General features: G+C 44.5%; 1 protein-coding gene and 5 non-coding genes across 6 annotated transcripts in view; 1 reads left to right on the forward strand and 5 right to left on the reverse strand.

The window, feature by feature from the left end:
- Window positions 1-963: 963 nt before the first annotated feature.
- TRNAR-CCU lies at window positions 964-1,036 on the reverse strand. Its single transcript has one exon. It is a non-coding gene; the product is annotated as a tRNA-Arg (tRNA).
- A 2,083-nt stretch (window positions 1,037-3,119) lies between these two features.
- On the reverse strand, window positions 3,120-3,192 carry TRNAR-CCU. Its single transcript has one exon. It is a non-coding gene; the product is annotated as a tRNA-Arg (tRNA).
- Window positions 3,193-5,275: 2,083 nt separating this feature from the next.
- On the reverse strand, window positions 5,276-5,348 carry TRNAR-CCU. The gene has a single exon. It is a non-coding gene; the product is annotated as a tRNA-Arg (tRNA).
- Window positions 5,349-7,430: 2,082 nt separating this feature from the next.
- Window positions 7,431-7,503, reverse strand: TRNAR-CCU. The gene has a single exon. It is a non-coding gene; the product is annotated as a tRNA-Arg (tRNA).
- Window positions 7,504-9,586: 2,083 nt separating this feature from the next.
- Window positions 9,587-9,659, reverse strand: TRNAR-CCU. Its single transcript has one exon. It is a non-coding gene; the product is annotated as a tRNA-Arg (tRNA).
- A 9,146-nt stretch (window positions 9,660-18,805) lies between these two features.
- The window catches only part of LOC117357612 (translocation protein SEC63 homolog), a 186,755-nt gene continuing 184,033 nt past the window's right edge, over window positions 18,806-21,527 (forward strand). Inside the window, exon 1 of the mRNA XM_033938447.1 lies at window positions 18,806-19,067. Within this exon, the coding sequence (XP_033794338.1) occupies window positions 18,944-19,067 (124 nt within the window). The 5' untranslated portion in view covers window positions 18,806-18,943. The remainder of the gene's footprint in view (window positions 19,068-21,527) is intronic.

Consider the following 21,527-nt stretch of genomic DNA (forward strand, 5'->3'; position numbering starts at 1 on the left):
TATCACTTTTTAACTTTAGAGAGTGCTCTCTCGTTCTCCCTACATTGGAGAGGGTGAACAACCTGTCTTTATCTACTAAGTCTATTTCATTCATTATCTTGAACGTTTCGATCATGTCCCCTCAGTCTCCTCTTTTCAAGGGAGAAGAGGCCCAGTTTCTCTAATCTCTCACTGTATGACAACTCATCCAACCTCTTAACCATTTTAGTCGTTCTTCTCTGGACCCTTTCGAGTAGTACTTTGTCCTTCTTCAAGTACGGTGACCAGAACCGGATTCATCAAGGCATTAGTAATGTTGACCTATGCAAGACGCATCAAGGCATTAGCAATGTTGACCTATGGGAGATATCCAATGTGATTACACTTACAATAGGTCTTCTCCATTTTGGGTCAGACATAAAATGGATTATTGCGGTAAATATTGAATGGGAAAAGAGCCTTTTTGAGCAAGGTTCTTCAGTTAAAGAAGCCTCTCATTTTATTTTCTGCCATATTCTTGTCTTCCAGGCCAATGCCCTTCAAAATTCCTTCATTCCATTTCCCGCCTCCAAATGTTCTTCATATATCTACTCCCATTCCGTGTTGAACTACTTCATTGGCTGACTCCTGAGACTGTTCTCCCGTTGTATGTGCCCTTTTGGCTATTGGATTGGTGTCTGCTGTCTTTTCCACATAGCCTACACCCCTTTAAATTGGGCCATCCTGCCTTACCTTCAGATGTCTTCAGAGTGAAGGGTTTAATCTGGGTCTGTCTGCTGGTGGAAAAGGTAGAAAAAAGGCCTCGGAGAGCTGGGAAGCAGCACACAGGTGAACCAGGAGAAAGCTGAGAGTATTGCAAAAGAGGGAATGGCAAGGAACAAAATACACTTTCCTGCCTGTAAGGTTAACTCATGACTCCAGGAACGAGAGCCTAATTATTGTAAAGGAACTGAGATGGAGGGCTTATTTTTAATAAAGAATGACCACCCCAGATGGGACTTGAACCCACAATCCCTGGCTTAGGAGGCCAGTGCCTTATCCATTAGGCCACTGAGGCTATGGAGAAACAGTGAGAACATCATCTTAAACTGGATGACACCTCTCTCAGGCTACTTCAGCATCACTGGGAATCTTGGTTTGCTTCAAGTACTTTGTCAGGTAGCTTTCCTTGGCTCCTAGAATAAAAGCTGGAGTTTACTGCAGAGTGAAACATGAAAAGAAAGATGAAATAACTGTAAATTCCAGACATGTTAGACTGCCTATTGAATCATTCTTTAGAAAGGCAAAGAACTGTTCCATTTTCTATTTGAAGTCCTCTTTGGTAAGACATAAGAACATAAGAATTGCCGCTGCAGGCTCAGACGAGTGGTCCATTGTGCCCAGCTCTCCACTCCTGCGGCAGCCCCTGAGTCTGGCTTTACCTGCGTAAGTTCTGGTTCAGCAGGAAGTTGTCTAACTTTGTCTTGAATCCCTTGAGGGTATTAAGAACATAAGAATTGCCGCTGCTGGGTCAAACCAATGCTCCATCATGCCCAGCAGTCCGCTCATACGACGGCACTCTGGTCAAAAACCAGCACCTTATCTGAGACTAGTCCTACCGGCGTACTTCCTTGTTCATTATGAACTTGTCTAACTTTGTCTTGAATCCCTGAAGGGTATTTTTCCCTATGACAGATTCCGGAAGAGCGTTCCAGTTTTCTACCACTCTCTCAGAAAAGAAGAACTTCCTTACGTTCGTACGGAATCTATCCCCTTTCAATTTTAAAGAGTGCCCTTTCGTTCTCTCTACCGTGGAGAGGGTGAACATCCTGTCCTTATCTACTAAGTCTATTCCCTTCGTTACCTTGAATGTTTTGATCATGTCCCCTCTCAATCTCCTCTGTTCGCGGGAGAAAAGGCCCAGTTTCTCTAATCTTTCACTGAACGGCAACTCCTCCAGCACCTTAAACATCTTAGTCGCTCTTCTGTGGACCTTCTCGAGTAGTACCGTGTCCTTCTTCATGTACAGTGACCAGTGCTGGACGCAGTACTTCAGGTCAGGGCGCACCATGGCCCAGTACAGCGGCATGATAACCTTCTCCGATGTGTTCGTGATCCCCTTCTTTATCATTCCTAGCATTCTGTTCGCCCTTTTTGCCTTATTCCCTATAACAACCTTGGGAAGAGGGTTCCAGTTTTACACAACTCTCTGGGTAAAGATGAATTTCTTTATGTTTGATCGGACTCTATCGCCTTTTAAATTTAGAGAGTGCCCTCTCGTTCTGCCTCGGAGAGAGTGAACAACCTGTCTTTATCTATTAAATCTATTCCCTTCATTATCTTGAACATTTCGATCATGTCCCCTCGGTCTCCTCTTTTCAATGAAGAAGAGGACCAGTTTCTCTAATCTCTCACTGTACGACAACTCCTCCAGCCCCTTAACCATTTTAGTCGCTCTTCTCAGGACCCTTTTGAGTAGTACTTTATCCTTCTTCAAGTACGGCGACCAGAGCTGGATGCATCAAGACATTAGTAATGTTGACCTATGGGAGATATCTAATGTGATTGCACTTACAATAGGTCTTCTCCATTTTGGGTTAGACATAAAATGGATTTTTGCGGTAAATATTGAATGGGAAAAGAGCCTTTTTGAGCAAGGTTCTTCGGTTAAAAAAGCCTCTCACTTTATTTTCTGCCATATTCTTGTCTTCCAGGCCAATGCCTTTCAAAATTCCTTCATTCCATTTCCCGCCTCCAAATGTTCTTCATATATCTACTCCCATTCTGTGTGGAACTACTTCATTGGTTTACTGCTGAGACTGTTCTCCCGTTGCATGTGCACTTTTGGCTATTGGATTGGTGTCTACTCTCTATTCCACATAGCCTACACCCCTTTAAATTGGGCAAACCTGCCTCACCTTCAGAGTTAAGGGTTTAATATGAGTCTCTCTGCTGGAGGAATAGGTAGAAAAAAGGACCCCGGAGAGCTGGGAAGCAGCACACAGGTGAACCAGGAGAAAGCTGAGAGTATTGCAAAAGAGGGAATGGCAAGGAACAAAATACACTTTCCTGCCTGTAAGGTTAACTCATGACTCCAGGAACGAGAGCCTAATTATTGTAAAGGAACTGAGATGGAGGGCTTATTTTTAATAAAGAATGACCACCCCAGATGGGACTTGAACCCACAATCCCTGGCTTAGGAGGCCAGTGCCTTATCCATTAGGCCACTGAGGCTATGGAGAAACAGTGAGAACATCATCTTAAACTGGATGACACCTCTCTCAGGCTACTTCAGCATCACTGGGAATCTTGGTTTGCTTCAAGTACTTTGTCAGGTAGCTTTCCTTGGCTCCTAGAATAAAAGCTGGAGTTTACTGCAGAGTGAAACATGAAAAGAAAGATGAAATAACTGTAAATTCCAGACATGTTAGACTGCCTATTGAATCATTCTTTAGAAAGGCAAAGAACTGTTCCATTTTCTATTTGAAGTCCTCTTTGGTAAGACATAAGAACATAAGAATTGCCGCTGCTGACTCAGACGAGTGGTCCATTGTGCCCAGCTCTCCACTCCTGCGGCAGCCCCTGAGTCTGGCTTTACCTGCGTAAGTTCTGGTTCAGCAGGAAGTTGTCTAATTTTGTCTTGAATCCCTGGAGGGTATTAAGAACATAAGAATTGCCGTTGCTGGGTCAGACCAAAGGTCCATCATGCCCAGCAGTCCGCTCATACGACGGCACTCTGGTCAAAAACCAGCACCTTATCTGAGACTAGTCCCACCTGCGTACCTCCTTGTTCATTATGAACTTGTCTAACTTTGTCTTGAATCCCTGAAGGGTATTTTTCCCTATGACAGATTCCGGAAGAGCGTTCCAGTTTTCTACCACTCTCTCAGAAAAGAAGAACTTCCTTACGTTCGTACGGAATCTATCCCCTTTCAATTTTAGAGAGTGCCCTTTCGTTCTCTCTACCGTGGAGAGGGTGAACATCCTGTCCTTATCTACTAAGTCTATTCCCTTCATTACCTTGAATGTTTCAATCATGTTCCCTCTCAATCTCCTCTATTCTAGGGAGAAAAGGCCCAGTTTCTCTAATCTTTCACTGAACGGCAACTCCTCCAGCACCTTAAACATCTTAGTCGCTCTTCTGTGGACCTTCTCGAGTAGTACCGTGTCCTTCTTCATGTACAGTGACCAGTGCTGGACAAAGTACTTCAGGTCAGGGCGCACCATGGCCCAGTACAGCGGCATGATAACCTTCTCCGATGTGTTCGTGATCCCCATTCTTTATCATTCCTAGCATTCTGTTCGCCCTTTTTGCCTTATTCCCTATAACAACCTTGGGAAGAGGGTTCCAGTTTTACACAACTCTCTGGGTAAAGATGAATTTCTTTATGTTTGATCGGACTCTATCGCCTTTTAAATTTAGAGAGTGCCCTCTCGTTCTGCCTCGGAGAGAGTGAACAACCTGTCTTTATCTATTAAATCTATTCCCTTCATTATCTTGAACATTTCGATCATGTCCCCTCGGTCTCCTCTTTTCAATGAAGAAGAGGACCAGTTTCTCTAATCTCTCACTGTACGACAACTCCTCCAGCCCCTTAACCATTTTAGTCGCTCTTCTCAGGACCCTTTTGAGTAGTACTTTATCCTTCTTCAAGTACGGCGACCAGAGCTGGATGCATCAAGACATTAGTAATGTTGACCTATGGGAGATATCTAATGTGATTGCACTTACAATAGGTCTTCTCCATTTTGGGTTAGACATAAAATGGATTTTTGCGGTAAATATTGAATGGGAAAAGAGCCTTTTTGAGCAAGGTTCTTCGGTTAAAAAAGCCTCTCACTTTATTTTCTGCCATATTCTTGTCTTCCAGGCCAATGCCTTTCAAAATTCCTTCATTCCATTTCCCGCCTCCAAATGTTCTTCATATATCTACTCCCATTCTGTGTGGAACTACTTCATTGGTTTACTGCTGAGACTGTTCTCCCGTTGCATGTGCACTTTTGGCTATTGGATTGGTGTCTACTCTCTATTCCACATAGCCTACACCCCTTTAAATTGGGCAAACCTGCCTCACCTTCAGAGTTAAGGGTTTAATATGAGTCTCTCTGCTGGAGGAATAGGTAGAAAAAGGACCCCGGAGAGCTGGGAAGCAGCACACAGGTGAACCAGGAGAAAGCTGAGAGTATTGCAAAAGAGGGAATGGCAAGGAACAAAATACACTTTCCTGCCTGTAAGGTTAACTCATGACTCCAGGAACGAGAGCCTAATTATTGTAAAGGAACTGAGATGGAGGGCTTATTTTTAATAAAGAATGACCACCCCAGATGGGACTTGAACCCACAATCCCTGGCTTAGGAGGCCAGTGCCTTATCCATTAGGCCACTGAGGCTATGGAGAAACAGTGAGAACATCATCTTAAACTGGATGACACCTCTCTCAGGCTACTTCAGCATCACTGGGAATCTTGGTTTGCTTCAAGTACTTTGTCAGGTAGCTTTCCTTGGCTCCTAGAATAAAAGCTGGAGTTTACTGCAGAGTGAAACATGAAAAGAAAGATGAAATAACTGTAAATTCCAGACATGTTAGACTGCCTATTGAATCATTCTTTAGAAAGGCAAAGAACTGTTCCATTTTCTATTTGAAGTCCTCTTTGGTAAGACATAAGAACATAAGAATTGCCGCTGCAGGCTCAGACGAGTGGTCCATTGTGCCCAGCTCTCCACTCCTGCGGCAGCCCCTGAGTCTGGCTTTACCTGCGTAAGTTCTGGTTCAGCAGGAAGTTGTCTAATTTTGTCTTGAATCCCTGGAGGGTATTAAGAACATAAGAATTGCCGTTGCTGGGTCAGACCAAAGGTCCATCATGCCCAGCAGTCCGCTCATACGACGGCACTCTGGTCAAAAACCAGCACCTTATCTGAGACTAGTCCCACCTGCGTACCTCCTTGTTCATTATGAACTTGTCTAACTTTGTCTTGAATCCCTGAAGGGTATTTTTCCCTATGACAGATTCCGGAAGAGCGTTCCAGTTTTCTACCACTCTCTCAGAAAAGAAGAACTTCCTTACGTTCGTACGGAATCTATCCCCTTTCAATTTTAGAGAGTGCCCTTTCGTTCTCTCTACCGTGGAGAGGGTGAACATCCTGTCCTTATCTACTAAGTCTATTCCCTTCATTACCTTGAATGTTTCAATCATGTTCCCTCTCAATCTCCTCTATTCTAGGGAGAAAAGGCCCAGTTTCTCTAATCTTTCACTGAACGGCAACTCCTCCAGCACCTTAAACATCTTAGTCGCTCTTCTGTGGACCTTCTCGAGTAGTACCGTGTCCTTCTTCATGTACAGTGACCAGTGCTGGACGCAGTACTTCAGGTCAGGGCGCACCATGGCCCAGTACAGCGGCATGATAACCTTCTCCGATGTGTTCGTGATCCCCTTCTTTATCATTCCTAGCATTCTGTTCGCCCTTTTTGCCTTATTCCCTATAACAACCTTGGGAAGAGGGTTCCAGTTTTACACAACTCTCTGGGTAAAGATGAATTTCTTTATGTTTGATCGGACTCTATCGCCTTTTAAATTTAGAGAGTGCCCTCTCGTTCTGCCTCGGAGAGAGTGAACAACCTGTCTTTATCTATTAAATCTATTCCCTTCATTATCTTGAACATTTCGATCATGTCCCCTCGGTCTCCTCTTTTCAATGAAGAAGAGGACCAGTTTCTCTAATCTCTCACTGTACGACAACTCCTCCAGCCTCTTAACCATTTTAGTCGCTCTTCTCAGGACCCTTTTGAGTAGTACTTTATCCTTCTTCAAGTACGGCGACCAGAGCTGGATGCATCAAGACATTAGTAATGTTGACCTATGGGAGATATCTAATGTGATTGCACTTACAATAGGTCTTCTCCATTTTGGGTTAGACATAAAATGGATTTTTGCGGTAAATATTGAATGGGAAAAGAGCCTTTTTGAGCAAGGTTCTTCGGTTAAAAAAGCCTCTCACTTTATTTTCTGCCATATTCTTGTCTTCCAGGCCAATGCCTTTCAAAATTCCTTCATTCCATTTCCCGCCTCCAAATGTTCTTCATATATCTACTCCCATTCTGTGTGGAACTACTTCATTGGTTTACTGCTGAGACTGTTCTCCCGTTGCATGTGCACTTTTGGCTATTGGATTGGTGTCTACTCTCTATTCCACATAGCCTACACCCCTTTAAATTGGGCAAACCTGCCTCACCTTCAGAGTTAAGGGTTTAATATGAGTCTCTCTGCTGGAGGAATAGGTAGAAAAAGGACCCCGGAGAGCTGGGAAGCAGCACACAGGTGAACCAGGAGAAAGCTGAGAGTATTGCAAAAGAGGGAATGGCAAGGAACAAAATACACTTTCCTGCCTGTAAGGTTAACTCATGACTCCAGGAACGAGAGCCTAATTATTGTAAAGGAACTGAGATGGAGGGCTTATTTTTAATAAAGAATGACCACCCCAGATGGGACTTGAACCCACAATCCCTGGCTTAGGAGGCCAGTGCCTTATCCATTAGGCCACTGAGGCTATAGAGAAACAGTGAGAACATCATCTTAAACTGGATGACACCTCTCTCAGGCTACTTCAGCATCACTGGGAATCTTGGTTTGCTTCAAGTACTTTGTCAGGTAGCTTTCCTTGGCTCCTAGAATAAAAGCTGGAGTTTACTGCAGAGTGAAACATGAAAAGAAAGATGAAATAACTGTAAATTCCAGACATGTTAGACTGCCTATTGAATCATTCTTTAGAAAGGCAAAGAACTGTTCCATTTTCTATTTGAAGTCCTCTTTGGTAAGACATAAGAACATAAGAATTGCCGCTGCTGACTCAGACGAGTGGTCCATTGTGCCCAGCTCTCCACTCCTGCGGCAGCCCCTGAGTCTGGCTTTACCTGCGTAAGTTCTGGTTCAGCAGGAAGTTGTCTAATTTTGTCTTGAATCCCTGGAGGGTATTAAGAACATAAGAATTGCCGTTGCTGGGTCAGACCAAAGGTCCATCATGCCCAGCAGTCCGCTCATACGACGGCACTCTGGTCAAAAACCAGCACCTTATCTGAGACTAGTCCCACCTGCGTACCTCCTTGTTCATTATGAACTTGTCTAACTTTGTCTTGAATCCCTGAAGGGTATTTTTCCCTATGACAGATTCCGGAAGAGCGTTCCAGTTTTCTACCACTCTCTCAGAAAAGAAGAACTTCCTTACGTTCGTACGGAATCTATCCCCTTTCAATTTTAGAGAGTGCCCTTTCGTTCTCTCTACCGTGGAGAGGGTGAACATCCTGTCCTTATCTACTAAGTCTATTCCCTTCATTACCTTGAATGTTTCAATCATGTTCCCTCTCAATCTCCTCTATTCTAGGGAGAAAAGGCCCAGTTTCTCTAATCTTTCACTGAACGGCAACTCCTCCAGCACCTTAAACATCTTAGTCGCTCTTCTGTGGACCTTCTCGAGTAGTACCGTGTCCTTCTTCATGTACAGTGACCAGTGCTGGACAAAGTACTTCAGGTCAGGGCGCACCATGGCCCAGTACAGTGGCATGATAACCTTCTCCGATGTGTTCGTGATCCCCATTCTTTATCATTCCTAGCATTCTGTTCGCCCTTTTTGCCTTATTCCCTATAACAACCTTGGGAAGAGGGTTCCAGTTTTACACAACTCTCTGGGTAAAGATGAATTTCTTTATGTTTGATCGGACTCTATCGCCTTTTAAATTTAGAGAGTGCCCTCTCGTTCTGCCTCGGAGAGAGTGAACAACCTGTCTTTATCTATTAAATCTATTCCCTTCATTATCTTGAACATTTCGATCATGTCCCCTCGGTCTCCTCTTTTCAATGAAGAAGAGGACCAGTTTCTCTAATCTCTCACTGTACGACAACTCCTCCAGCCCCTTAACCATTTTAGTCGCTCTTCTCAGGACCCTTTTGAGTAGTACTTTATCCTTCTTCAAGTACGGCGACCAGAGCTGGATGCATCAAGACATTAGTAATGTTGACCTATGGGAGATATCTAATGTGATTGCACTTACAATAGGTCTTCTCCATTTTGGGTTAGACATAAAATGGATTTTTGCGGTAAATATTGAATGGGAAAAGAGCCTTTTTGAGCAAGGTTCTTCGGTTAAAAAAGCCTCTCACTTTATTTTCTGCCATATTCTTGTCTTCCAGGCCAATGCCTTTCAAAATTCCTTCATTCCATTTCCCGCCTCCAAATGTTCTTCATATATCTACTCCCATTCTGTGTGGAACTACTTCATTGGTTTACTGCTGAGACTGTTCTCCCGTTGCATGTGCACTTTTGGCTATTGGATTGGTGTCTACTCTCTATTCCACATAGCCTACACCCCTTTAAATTGGGCAAACCTGCCTCACCTTCAGAGTTAAGGGTTTAATATGAGTCTCTCTGCTGGAGGAATAGGTAGAAAAAGGACCCCGGAGAGCTGGGAAGCAGCACACAGGTGAACCAGGAGAAAGCTGAGAGTATTGCAAAAGAGGGAATGGCAAGGAACAAAATACACTTTCCTGCCTGTAAGGTTAACTCATGACTCCAGGAACGAGAGCCTAATTATTGTAAAGGAACTGAGATGGAGGGCTTATTTTTAATAAAGAATGACCACCCCAGATGGGACTTGAACCCACAATCCCTGGCTTAGGAGGCCAGTGCCTTATCCATTAGGCCACTGAGGCTATGGAGAAACAGTGAGAACATCATCTTAAACTGGATGACACCTCTCTCAGGCTACTTCAGCATCACTGGGAACCTCGGCTTGCTTCAAGTACTTTGTCAGGTAGCTTTCCTTGGCTCCTAGAATAAAAGCTGGAATTTACTGGGTAGCAGCGCAGAGGTGACCAGGAGAGAGCTGAGACTATCGCAAGAGAGGGAATGGCAAGGAATAAAACACCCTTTCCTGCATGTAATGTTAACTTACAATTCCTGGAATGAGAGCCTGATAATTGTAAAGGTACATATATGGTGGGCTTTTTAAAAAAAATATATAGAATGACAACACCAGATGGGACAATCCTATCGCAAAAGAGGGAATAGCAAGGAACAAAACACCTTTCTCTGCCAGTAAGGGTAACTTGTGACTCATGGAATGAAACCCTGATTATTGTCAAACAGTGGTCTCAAACGCGCGGCCCTCTAGGTACTATTTTGAGGCCCTCTGTATTATAAAGAATTATTCTTGATGGAAAATTTGTGCCTTAAGTGTCCGGCGATCGCCTTAATTTGTGCCTTAAGTGTCCGAATGCGATTGTCCTCTCCACCTCACAATCACATACAGACGCAGGAAAGTGCTTGCGTGAGGTTACAGCAGTGAGGCGGGCAACCTTCCAGAATGCAAGGTAACCATTGGAGGCAGTGTAGCTTGTTGGTGTGTAGCTGGAGGAGGTGAGAGCTGAAGGCGGTTGCGGACACGACCACTGGACACTTAAGGCACAAGTTTTCCATAAAGAATCAATCTTTATAATACCAACGGCCTCAATATAGTTGGTCCAAAATTTTGTCTCTTGGAGTTGATACTTTTATAGTTTTTCACTTTCTGCATGTTGCACTGCTTTTAGCTGTGTATAGTTGAAATTATCAGAAGCAATTAAGGAAAAATTTATAAACTATAGTTTATAAATATTTCCTTAATTGCTTCTGATAATTTCAATTAATCCATATTTTGGATTTGTAAGTACTTATCTCATGCAAAGTTGTCATTTCTTTAATAAGACATTAACTACTTTTTCTGCAGCCCTCCAAGTACCTACAAAATGTGGCTCTGCAAAGGGTTTAAGGTCACTATTGTAAAGGGACTGATATGGAGGGCTTTCTTTTTTTATACAGAATGACCACCCCAGCTGGAGCTTGAACCCACAATCCCTAGCTTAGAAGGCCAGTGCCTTATCCATTAGGCCACTGAGACTGTGGGTGAAACATTGTGAACATCATCTCAAACTGGTTGAGACCTCTCTCAGGCTACTTTGGCATCACTGCAGACTTTGGCTTGCTTCAAGTAGTTTATCAGGTTATTTTCATTGGCTCCTAGAATAGAAGGTGGAGTTTTCTGGAGAGTGAGAACTTATTATCTGCTCAGATAAGAGAAGAACCTTGAGAAATTTAAATCAAAACTAAAATGTTTCCAGATGCCTTTAACTGATTAGTGAGTCCCTTAAACTAAGTTGATATTCCCAATCGAAGTAGGCAAGCACTGATCCCCCTATTGTTCTATCCCCCTATTGTTCTATCCTTATTTGTTCTCTTTACTAAATCAAATTATAGTTCCTCCCTGATTTCTCTTTGAAGTGTATGTTTGTCTATCCCTACATTGTATGTTCCCCTCATTTGAAAATTATTTATTGTACTGTACATCGCTTTGTAATACTTGAAAAAAGCGATTTTATCAAATATGAAATAAATGAAAAAAAAAAAGAAGAAATAACTCTAAATTCCAGAGATATGTTAGACTGCCTATTGAATCATCCTTTAGAAAGGCAAAGAATTGTTCTATTTTCTATTTGCAGTCCTCTTTGGTAAGACGCATCAAGCCATTAGTACCGTATTTTCACGCATATAACGCGCGCGTTATACGCGTTTTTACCTACCGCGCATACCCCTCGCGCGTTATATGCGTGAGCGCGGTATACGAAAGTTTTAAAACATAGTTCCCACCCCGCCCGACGCCCGATTCACCCCCCCAGCAGGACCACTCGCACCCCCACCCCGAACGACCACTCGCACGCGCTCCCACCCGCACCCGCATCCACGATCGGAGCAAGAGGGAGCCCAAGCCCTCTTGCCCGGCCGACTCCCCGACGTCCGATACATCCCCCCCCCCCGGCAGGACCACTCGCACCCCCACCCCGAAGGACCGCCGACTACCCGACAATATCGGGCCAGAAGGGAGCCCAAACCCTCCTGGCCACGGCGACCCCCTAACCCCACCCCGCACTACATTACGGGCAGGAGGGATCCCAGGCCCTCCTGCCCTCGACGCAAACCCCCCTCCCCCCAACGACCGTCCCCCCCCAAGAACCTCCGACCGCCCCCCCAGCCGACCCGCGACCCCCCTGGCCGACCCCCACGACCCCCCCACCCCCCTTCCCCGTACCTTTGGAAGTTGGCCGGACAGACGGGAGCCAAACCCGCCTGTCCGGCAGGCAGCCAACGAAGGAATGAGGCCGGATTGGCCCATCCGTCCTAAAGCTCCGCCTACTGGTGGGGCCTAAGGCGCGTGGGCCAATCAGAATAGGCCCTGGAGCCTTAGGTCCCACCTGGGGGCGCGGCCTGAGGCACATGGTCGGGTTGGGCCCATGTGCCTCAGGCCGCGCCCCCAGGTGGGACCTAAGGCTCCAGGGCCTATTCTGATTGGCCCACGCGCCTTAGGCCCCACCAGTAGGCGGAGCTTTAGGACGGATGGGCCAATCCGGCCTCATTCCTTCGTTGGCTGCCTGCCGGACAGGCGGGTTTGGCTCCCGTCTGTCCGGCCAACTTCCAAAGGTACGGGGAAGGGGGGTGGGGGGGTCGTGGGGGTCGGCCAGGGGGGTCGCGGGTCGGCTGGGGGGGCGGTCGGAGGTTCTTGGGGGGGGGACGGTCGTTGGGGGGGAGGGGGGTTTGCGTCGAGGGCAGGAGGGCCTGGGATCCCTCCTGCCCGTAATGTAGTGCGGGGTGGGGTTAGGGGGTCGCCGTGGCCAGGAGGGTTTGGGCTCCCTTCTGGCCCAACTACCAAAGGTACGGGGAAGGGGGGTGGGGGCGTCGTGGGGGTCGCCAGGGGGGTCGCGGGTCGGCTGGGGGGGCGGTCGGAGGTTCTTGGGGGGGGCGGTCGTTGGGGGGGAGGGGGTTTTGCGTCGAGGGCAGGAGGGCCTGGGATCCCTCCTGCCCGTAATGTAGTGCGGGGTGGGGGTAGGGGGTCGCCGTGGCCAGGAGGGTTTGGGCTCCCTCCTGGCCCGATATTGTCGGGGAGTCGGCGGTCCTTCGGGGTGGGGGTGCGAATGGTCCTGCCGGGGGGGGGGATGAATCGGACGTCGGGGGGGGGGTGAACGGAGAGTCGGGACAGCGCACGGAGAGGCGGGGCAGTGCACGGAAGTCAGGGGGGTGAACGGAGAGTCGGGACAGCGCACGGAAAGTCAGGGCAGTGCATGGAAGTCAGGGGGGGGTGAACGGAGAGTCGGGACAGCGCACGGAGAGGCGGGGCAGTGCACGGAAGTCAGGGGGGGTGAACGGAGAGTCGGGACAGCGCACGGAGAGGCGGGGCAGTGCACGGAAGTCAGGGGGGGTGAACGGAGAGTCGGGACAGCGCACGGAGAGGCGGGGCAGTGCACGGAAGTCAGGGGGGTGAACGGAGAGTCGGGCAGCATGCGCGGTATAATCGTGAGCGCGTTATACCAAAGTTTTTGTGCTTATCATCGTGATTTCTGCGCGCTATACACGTGTGCGCGTTTTATACGGGTGCGTGTTATTTGCGTGAAAATACGGTAATGCAGACCAAGGAGAGACATCCAATATGATTGCACTTGAGGATACCATGGCACAATAGATCTACTCCATTTTGGGTCATATTTAAAATGGAATTTTTCGGTAAATAGAGAATGGGAAAAGAGCCTTTTTGAGCAAGGTTCTTCGGTTAAAGAAGCTCTCACTTTCTTCTGTGCCATTTTGTTCTCTTCCAGGCCAATGCCCTTCAGAATTCCTTTATTCCATTTCCCTCCTCCAAATGCTCTTTAAGCCTCTTGCATATATCTACTTCCATTCTGTGTGGAACTACTTCATTGGCTGACTGCTGAGACTGTTCTCATGTTGCAATGTGCACTTTTGGCTTTTGAACTGATATCTGCTGTCTATTCCACATAGCTTACACCCCTTTAAATTGGGCCATCTTGCCTCACCTTCAGAGTGAAGGGTTTAATCTGTGTCACTTAGTTGGAGGAAAAGGTAGAAAAAGAAGACAAATGCCAGGATGAGAGGAAATGGACAGAACAAAGGACACGGACCAATGGCTGGGGAGATGGACATACAGCAGGGACACAGACCTGCGGCTGGAGAATAAAGAGAAGATAGAGAGGACAGCAATCGTCGTGGGGGACTCTATCATCAGACAAGTCAACAGCCACATAGCAGGAGGAAGACTGGATCGACTGGTGACCTGCCTACTGGAAACCAAGGTAGAAGACATAGTGAGCCGCATTGACAGGATCGTCGACAGTGTGGAAAAAGAAGATACGGCGGTGGTGATCCATGTGGGGACGAACAACGTGAGCAACAGGAACTACAACAGAGAAGTACTGAAGGACCAGTTTTGGATGCTAGGAAGGAAGCTGAAGACCAGAATGCAGAAGATAGCATTCTCGGAGATCCTGCTGGAACCCAGGGCAGACAAGAAGAGACAGATGGAGCTGCAAACAGTCAATATGTGGATGCGGCGCTGGTGTGAGGAAGAAGGATTCCACTTCATGCACAACTGGACAACATTCTAGGGGAAGAGCAAGCTATTCAAGAAGGACAGACTCCACCTCAGCAGAGACAGAACAAGGCTACTTGCAAACAACATCATGAGAGAAGTTTCTAAACTAGGAAGAAGGGGAAAGCTGACAGTCGACTGAGAGAGAGTCGATGGTTCGGGAACCAGTATACCCGGAGGATACCGTGCAGGAAGATGGAGGGGTAGACTCACCAGATCGCAGGCAAGACAGACCGAAAGGGATTCAAGAGAGAAGGACACGCAGGAAGGGAACAGGCTGCAAACTCAAGTGTATGGACTTTCAGAAGGCGTTCGACAAGGCTCCGCATGAATGACAACTTCGGAATATTCCGAGCCATGGAATCGAGGGTGAAATACTCACGTGGATTAAAAACGGGCTGGAGCATAGGAAACAGAGAGTAGGGGTAAATGGACAATACTCAGGCTGGAAGATCGTCACCAGTGGGATGCCGCAGGGCTCAGTGCTTGGACCCGTGCTCTTCAACATCTTTATAAACGATCTGGAAATAGGTACGACGAGCGAGGTGATTAAATTTGCAGATGATATGAAGTTATTCAGAGTAGTGAAGACGCAGGGAGATTGCGAAGATCTGCAACGTAACATAATCAGGCTCGAGGAATGGGTATCGACATTGCAGATGAGGTTCAATGTGGAAAAGTGTAAAGTGATGCATGTTGGTAACAAAAATCTCATGCACGAATACAAGATGTCTGGGGCAGTACTTGGAGAGACTGGAAAGGGACTTGGGAGTTCTGATCGACAAGTCGATGAAGCAATGTGCGGCAGCGGCAAAAAGGGCGAACAGAATGCTAGGAATGATAAAGAAAAGGATCATGAATAGATCAGAGAAGGTTATTATGCCACTGCACCGGGATGGCGATGCTACTTTTGGCAGCCGGACTCACTCAGTGCGTCAGCTCAGAAGATTTTTCTGCATCAGTTTCAAAAATTTTGATGATCATATTATTATGTTGTTTTCCGCATCACTCTCTACATGTGATACATTGGACATGTCGGACTCCTGAAGAAGCCGATCATGTAGGTCCATATTCCATGTATATGAGAGCCATTTTTAAAGGATTACAAATTTATATGGTTTTTAAGATTCCTGTCCTTGTACATTTCTATCTGCTGTCTCTTGTATTTGGTGTTTGCTTTGTACTGCAAATTTGTTGGATTTTTCTTTGTGAATCATTTACTTTTACCTTAAATCAGTGTTCTTCAACTGCCGGTCCGTGGACCGGTCCACAGAAATTTCCTGCCGGTCCACGGGGCCGGCATGTGCATTGGGCCCGAAAGTGTTCTTCAACCGCTGGTCCACAGTGCGATCGATGTGGCGTTATCTTTGGGCCAGCTCCCTCTTCCTCACTGCCACATTGCACAAAGCCGCGGGCAGCGGCTCCTGCGCCTGAACTGCAAGCCTTTTCTCTGACATCGCAAATCAATGCCTGCACTAATCGCTAACGTGTCCATTGGATAACATGCAATGCGTTAGTGTTTAGCTTGTGATTAGCGTGCACTAATATTTAATGCGCACTAAAACATATCTCAGCCTAGTAAAAGAGGGGGTTAGTTTTTGGTTCTGTATTTGCATGGGGTTATTTGTTTTCTGGGAGGAATAAATGTTAAGAAGCATACAGTGTGCTTTGTGTAGTTTAATTTTGTGGTTAACCATTATGTGTTGTTAATAAGATTATATTGCATGCAGGGCCGGATTTAGATGAAAAGAGGCCCTAGGCTATTCCACTTATGAGGCCCTTTCACCTCCCATTTTTAAGTTTGTAAATTACATGAGATAATAAAATACATCATTACTGTGATATATATCAATATGTTAAATGAAACGTTGTTATTGGTACTAACCTTTATAAAAAATGTGACACGGATAATAAATAAAAAAAGTCGAGAACACTTATTTGGACATTTATTTTCAGCACCATATATAGTACTTGTAACAATAACTAATCAAACATAACACAGAAACAAAATTCAAATAATGAAAATCTTTGACTACGAAAATAAAATACGCAATAAAAATTATCATATTTTCTATCAAATTAAATTAAATATATTCAATACATTGAAGATTAAACCAAATTCAATTCAGATAAATTTATTTCATAATAATTCGCATTTAAAGTTTAAGTATGAATTATGAATTTTAAGTCTTAAACTAAACCAAAAATGGAACTTTATTCAAACAAAATCCAGATCACAAAAAAGAAAATATCAAATTGTATATCATATTAAATTTTATGTTAATAGTTATTTTATTTAAGAACTGATTCAATCCAAGTATACATTTAAAACAAAATAGTAGATTAGAAGAATTTCTTTCTAAACTTTTTCACACAGAATTCTTCTATAAATTCATCAAAATCTATTTTTCTGAAGGTCTCATTTTCAATGCACAAAATACTCAATGAAGACAACCTCGTCTGGGTCATTGTGCTTCTTAATTGATTTTTGATATTTTTAAGTCTTGCAAATGACCTTTCTCCAGTACAATTAGTGACTATTAAACTGAGAAACAGCCGTAAGATTGATTCCACATTGGGGAAGGCCACTTGAATATTTTCTTTGAATATTATTTGATACAAGTCTGTATGCGACAATGTGGAATTTTTTGAAGGTTTATGTGTTTGTCTCACATATGTGTGGAAATGAAATAGTTCTTCAGTAAGATTTTGGTTGACATCTTCTGGGTATTCTTGCATTAATAGCTCAACACCTCTTTGAAGTTCTACCTTTGATAATGTAAGATCGGCAAGAAAGGAAAATATTTTCACTACATCATCATAAACAGAAGCTCTTCTTCCTAAATTTGATTCTAGTGCATCTAATATAGGAATAAATGATTTAATCCTAAATTTATCTCTTGAAGAGAGTTCGTCTAAGGCATCAGGGTCGCTGACGCAGGCACCGTGAGAAGTGACACAGAAGCACACCTCACGCCACCAGGACTCACGATATTTCAAAACAGCGCATGCGCGCTCTAGAATTTTATTATTTATGATATAATCATGAAAATATAAAATAAAGCACGTAATATACATTTTAAAATATGCAAATTAAAACATATGTTAAGAACTTACTTAGAATTCTGCGAAATGAAGATATTGTCACAAAAAATTTTTCAATAGTCTATAAAACTTCACTAAAGTATTGAACCTACTGAACTCAAAAGGTGAGAATCAAATGATCGTGTACGCAATCCTAAAATAAGAATCTTTTCTAATAACATTAACACGTGTTTCATATTATCGAAATAATACGAATATAACCAAATGTCGGGATATCAATAGGTCTGTTCGTTTGTCTGTTCCAATCTCCACCAATCTGCACTTTATTTATGCAAGAACAAACCAGAGCTTAGTAGCATAAGGCACGTCAATATTTGCCATAGCAATCAGTGAACGTATTAACTATACTTTGGTGCAATCTAGTATATACAAACGAACAGACCCAATGAGCCAAACGCGTTGATCTTAACCAATACATTTTTATGTTTGTTTATTAGTCATATGCGTAGAATTTCTCCTTATTTTCGGTTCAGTGTTTTAGTGTTCACTGTTTTTAGAATAGTGTAGGCCCCTCTTGATCTTGAGGCCCTAGGCTGAAGCCTAATTAGCCTATAGGAAAATCCGGCCCTGATTGCATGTGTGTATGAAAAATGAATGTAAAAATAGTGTTACAATTAGTACTATTTTGGGGCGGAGATTGGGTGCAGATGGGCGAGGACTGGCCTATGACTTAGCCTAGTGCTCTTCAAGTGCCAGTCCGCGGACTGGTGCTGGTCCATAAAATAATTATTTTATTTCCGCTGGTCCACAGGTGTCAAAAGGTTGAAGGACACTGCCTTAAATGACAATTTTTTAAATTTATTGACATTTTAAATTGTAATAATACAAAAGATTCATAAATATAAACATAAGAACATGTTTGTATGGAAATTGTTCCTGAATTATGAAGGAAAACAGGTTAGAGACTTCCATTTTCTGGTTGTTAAAGAGTAATTTGGAGAGTTGTAAGAAAGGTTGTCTTCGCGTACATCAAAATCCAGTTGCACCACTTAAGTTACCATTTTGAATGTGTTCTTCATTGTACTTATAAAAAAATCTGTATTCTTAGTTTGACTTAACTCCTTTCCCCCTGCCCAAATCCAAAATGGCGCACCGGTCACACGTGCAGAGCGCGGACTCCTCCGCCCCTAAACCTAAAGACACGTCTGCGCTGGGGGAAAGCACCCACGGCGCATAAAAGAGCGCACGCATGCGTGCCGTGCACGAGACCAAGCTGGAGGCGGAGCCGGCCGCTCGCTCTGTTGTGGGTTGTTGCTTTTTTTTTTAAAAAATCTCGGCTGAGCGCGTGCGTGCGTGTTTACGCGCTGAGGCGGGGCGGAGCCGCGTCACGTCACCCACGCACGCAGGCAGGGCCTCAGGCGCGGTGGGCGCCCTGTCCTCGGCGAGGGGCGCGAGACGCGGGGCGGCGGCGGCGGAGGTGCCATGGCCGGCCAGCAGTTCCAGTACGATGACAGCGGCAACACCTTTTTCTATTTCCTCACGTCGTTCGTGGGCCTCATCGTCATCCCGGCCACCTACTACCTCTGGCCTGGGGACCAGAACGCTGGTGAGTGCGCGCGCGCGCCTCCCCCCTCCCCCTCCTCAGCCCCATCAAGCCCAGACCCCTAAGTCCCCAGCTAGGCTAGTGGAGTGCGTTTCCCCCGCATCCACCTCCAATGGACGTCTCATTTAGCCAAACCAACCAATTCCTAGGAACATAGTAAATGACGGCAGATAAAGACCCGAACGGTCCATCCAGTCTGCCCATTCGTTATTCTCATTAAAAAGTACATGATTGAATTAACTTGTCTCTTCTTTGCTATTTCTGGGCCATAGACTGTAAAGTCCACCTGGGATTGTCCTAGGTTCCAAAGGCTGAAGTTGCCATCTAATCAAGCCATTGTGACCTCACTGCTGAGGTCGCTCTTAGGCATTGGTGGAATGAGGCATTATGACATCACAATCTCGGCTCTGAAAATGTTGCTACTCTTTGGGTATTTGCCCGGTAAAATAGTAAATGATGCCAGATAAAGACCTGATTGGTCCATCCAGACTGCCCATTAGTTATTCTCAAAAAGTACATGATTAAATGAACTTGTCTCTTCTTTGATATTTCTGGGTCATAGACTGTAAAGTCCACCTGGTATTGTCCTAGGTTTCAAATGCTGAAATTGCCATCCAAACTCACTCCAGCCTATCCAACCATCCTGTTTGCAGGATATCTACCATAAAGTCTGGCCAGTAACATCCTCATGTTTCAAGTTATGGAGTTCCCATTGATGCCCTCCCCAGCCCAATTCTTCTCCAAATCATCACATATGGGACACAGACCGTGCAAGTCTGTCCAGTATCGGCCTTAGCTCTTTAACTCACATTCTTCCTTTTCTAATTAGAGATCCTCTGTTTATCCCAGCTCCTGTTCCTTCACCCCTTTTCTGTGTTGATTCTGCCTTGCTCATCTTTCTCTTCAATGCCCCCTCCCCACACTTGTCTCCTGTGGCTTTACTCCTCCTTTGCCTCCCCTTCTTTCTTTGTCTCTTTTCTGGTTTCAGCTTCCCTTGACTACCTACCTCTAGTCTGCAGCATATGTTATGCCGTTGCTTCTCTCTTCGGGATTGTGTTCGTATTGGTAATAATTTCTTTCATTTCCTTTTATTTAGTGGATGAAGGGGTGAATACATCACCACCACCTTCTGCTCTTGCTACCCGTTTGTTGCTTTGAGTTTAACATTTTCCTCTTGGGTAAATTATTTTGTTTTCTGTTTCTTTACACCGAGCTTCCAGGGAGAAGAATAATTGCATATTGTACTGTAGGGAGCTCTCTGTTAAAGTCACACAGCAGGGATGTGCTTTCTGGCAAGAAACTGTAGCTCTGAAGAAACTATTTATGTCAGCTATTTTGTATTCATAGAAGTAGAATTCATTCACACCTGGATAGTAGGCAGTGCAATCAGAGGTGAAATAAATAAGCTTTTGTATTATATAATTTATTGGCTGCTATTTGGGTTTCTGCTAGGTATTTTTGCCCTGGATTGGCCACTGTGGAAACGGGTCTGATTTAGTATGACTATTCTTAAGTTCTTATTGGTATTAGGCTGACTTTCTCAATTAAATGTACTGAGGGTTGGTTGCTGTTTGTTCATACTTACTTTAAGTTGGGAATACTTTCAATATAGGTTTGCATGAGCTGTGCTACTAGAAAACTGACCTAAATGCAGTAGTAGCTATTGTTTGCTTTGATTTGATAAATGATCACTAGACAAGTAAAGCAGGTTGTCATTAGATCAGAGACAGCTATCTATGGCTGAGGAAACTCAGCAGTTTACGTCTGACTTGACCTCTGATTTTTGACGAGAAACTTTGTTTTGTTGTTTTTGTTGGTTCCTTTCATGTGGGGCAGCATATAAATACATACAGCCTTCTTCTTATTCCTCCAGAAGAAAAAGTACTGTAATAGCAATTCACTTAAGATCTAAGCTCAGGAGGGTACCTTTTTTTTAAAGAACCAAGAAACATAATGTAACAAATAAGCTTTTGAGATTTCACAGTCCTCCAGATGTTATCCAAAGATGAGAAGAATGAGATGATGATGATCAGATTCGATTAGATGTTATGATTGGCTTTAAATCATAAAGTAAAACAAAAAAATTGATTGGGGGGAACCATCTTGATTATAACATGAGGGTAGTGTTTATTATGCAACCATAAAGTATTTTCCTCAGGAGTCGATCAATTCTGATGGAACTGTTCATAAATGTATACAAAAAAGTGTGAAAAACACCACCTACAAAATCTTGAATGAGCAGTAGCAGAAACACCCTGCCACAGTTCCACAGGACTGGTAGGAGGAGGCCCAGATACAGAAGAAGGTTGGCTCTGATCAATTTTGATAGCCAACTTCAGGCTTATTTCTAATCTGCCCATTGGTAGCTAAGATTACAGAGCAGGCTATTCATAGACAGACAGATGATTTCTTAGATAAGACAAATCCTCTGTCCAAAGCAGTACATTACATAACATTTCTAGA

This window comes from Geotrypetes seraphini, chromosome 3 (assembly GCF_902459505.1).
Source record: "Geotrypetes seraphini chromosome 3, aGeoSer1.1, whole genome shotgun sequence".
NCBI classification, from domain to species: Eukaryota; Metazoa; Chordata; class Amphibia; order Gymnophiona; family Dermophiidae; genus Geotrypetes; species Geotrypetes seraphini.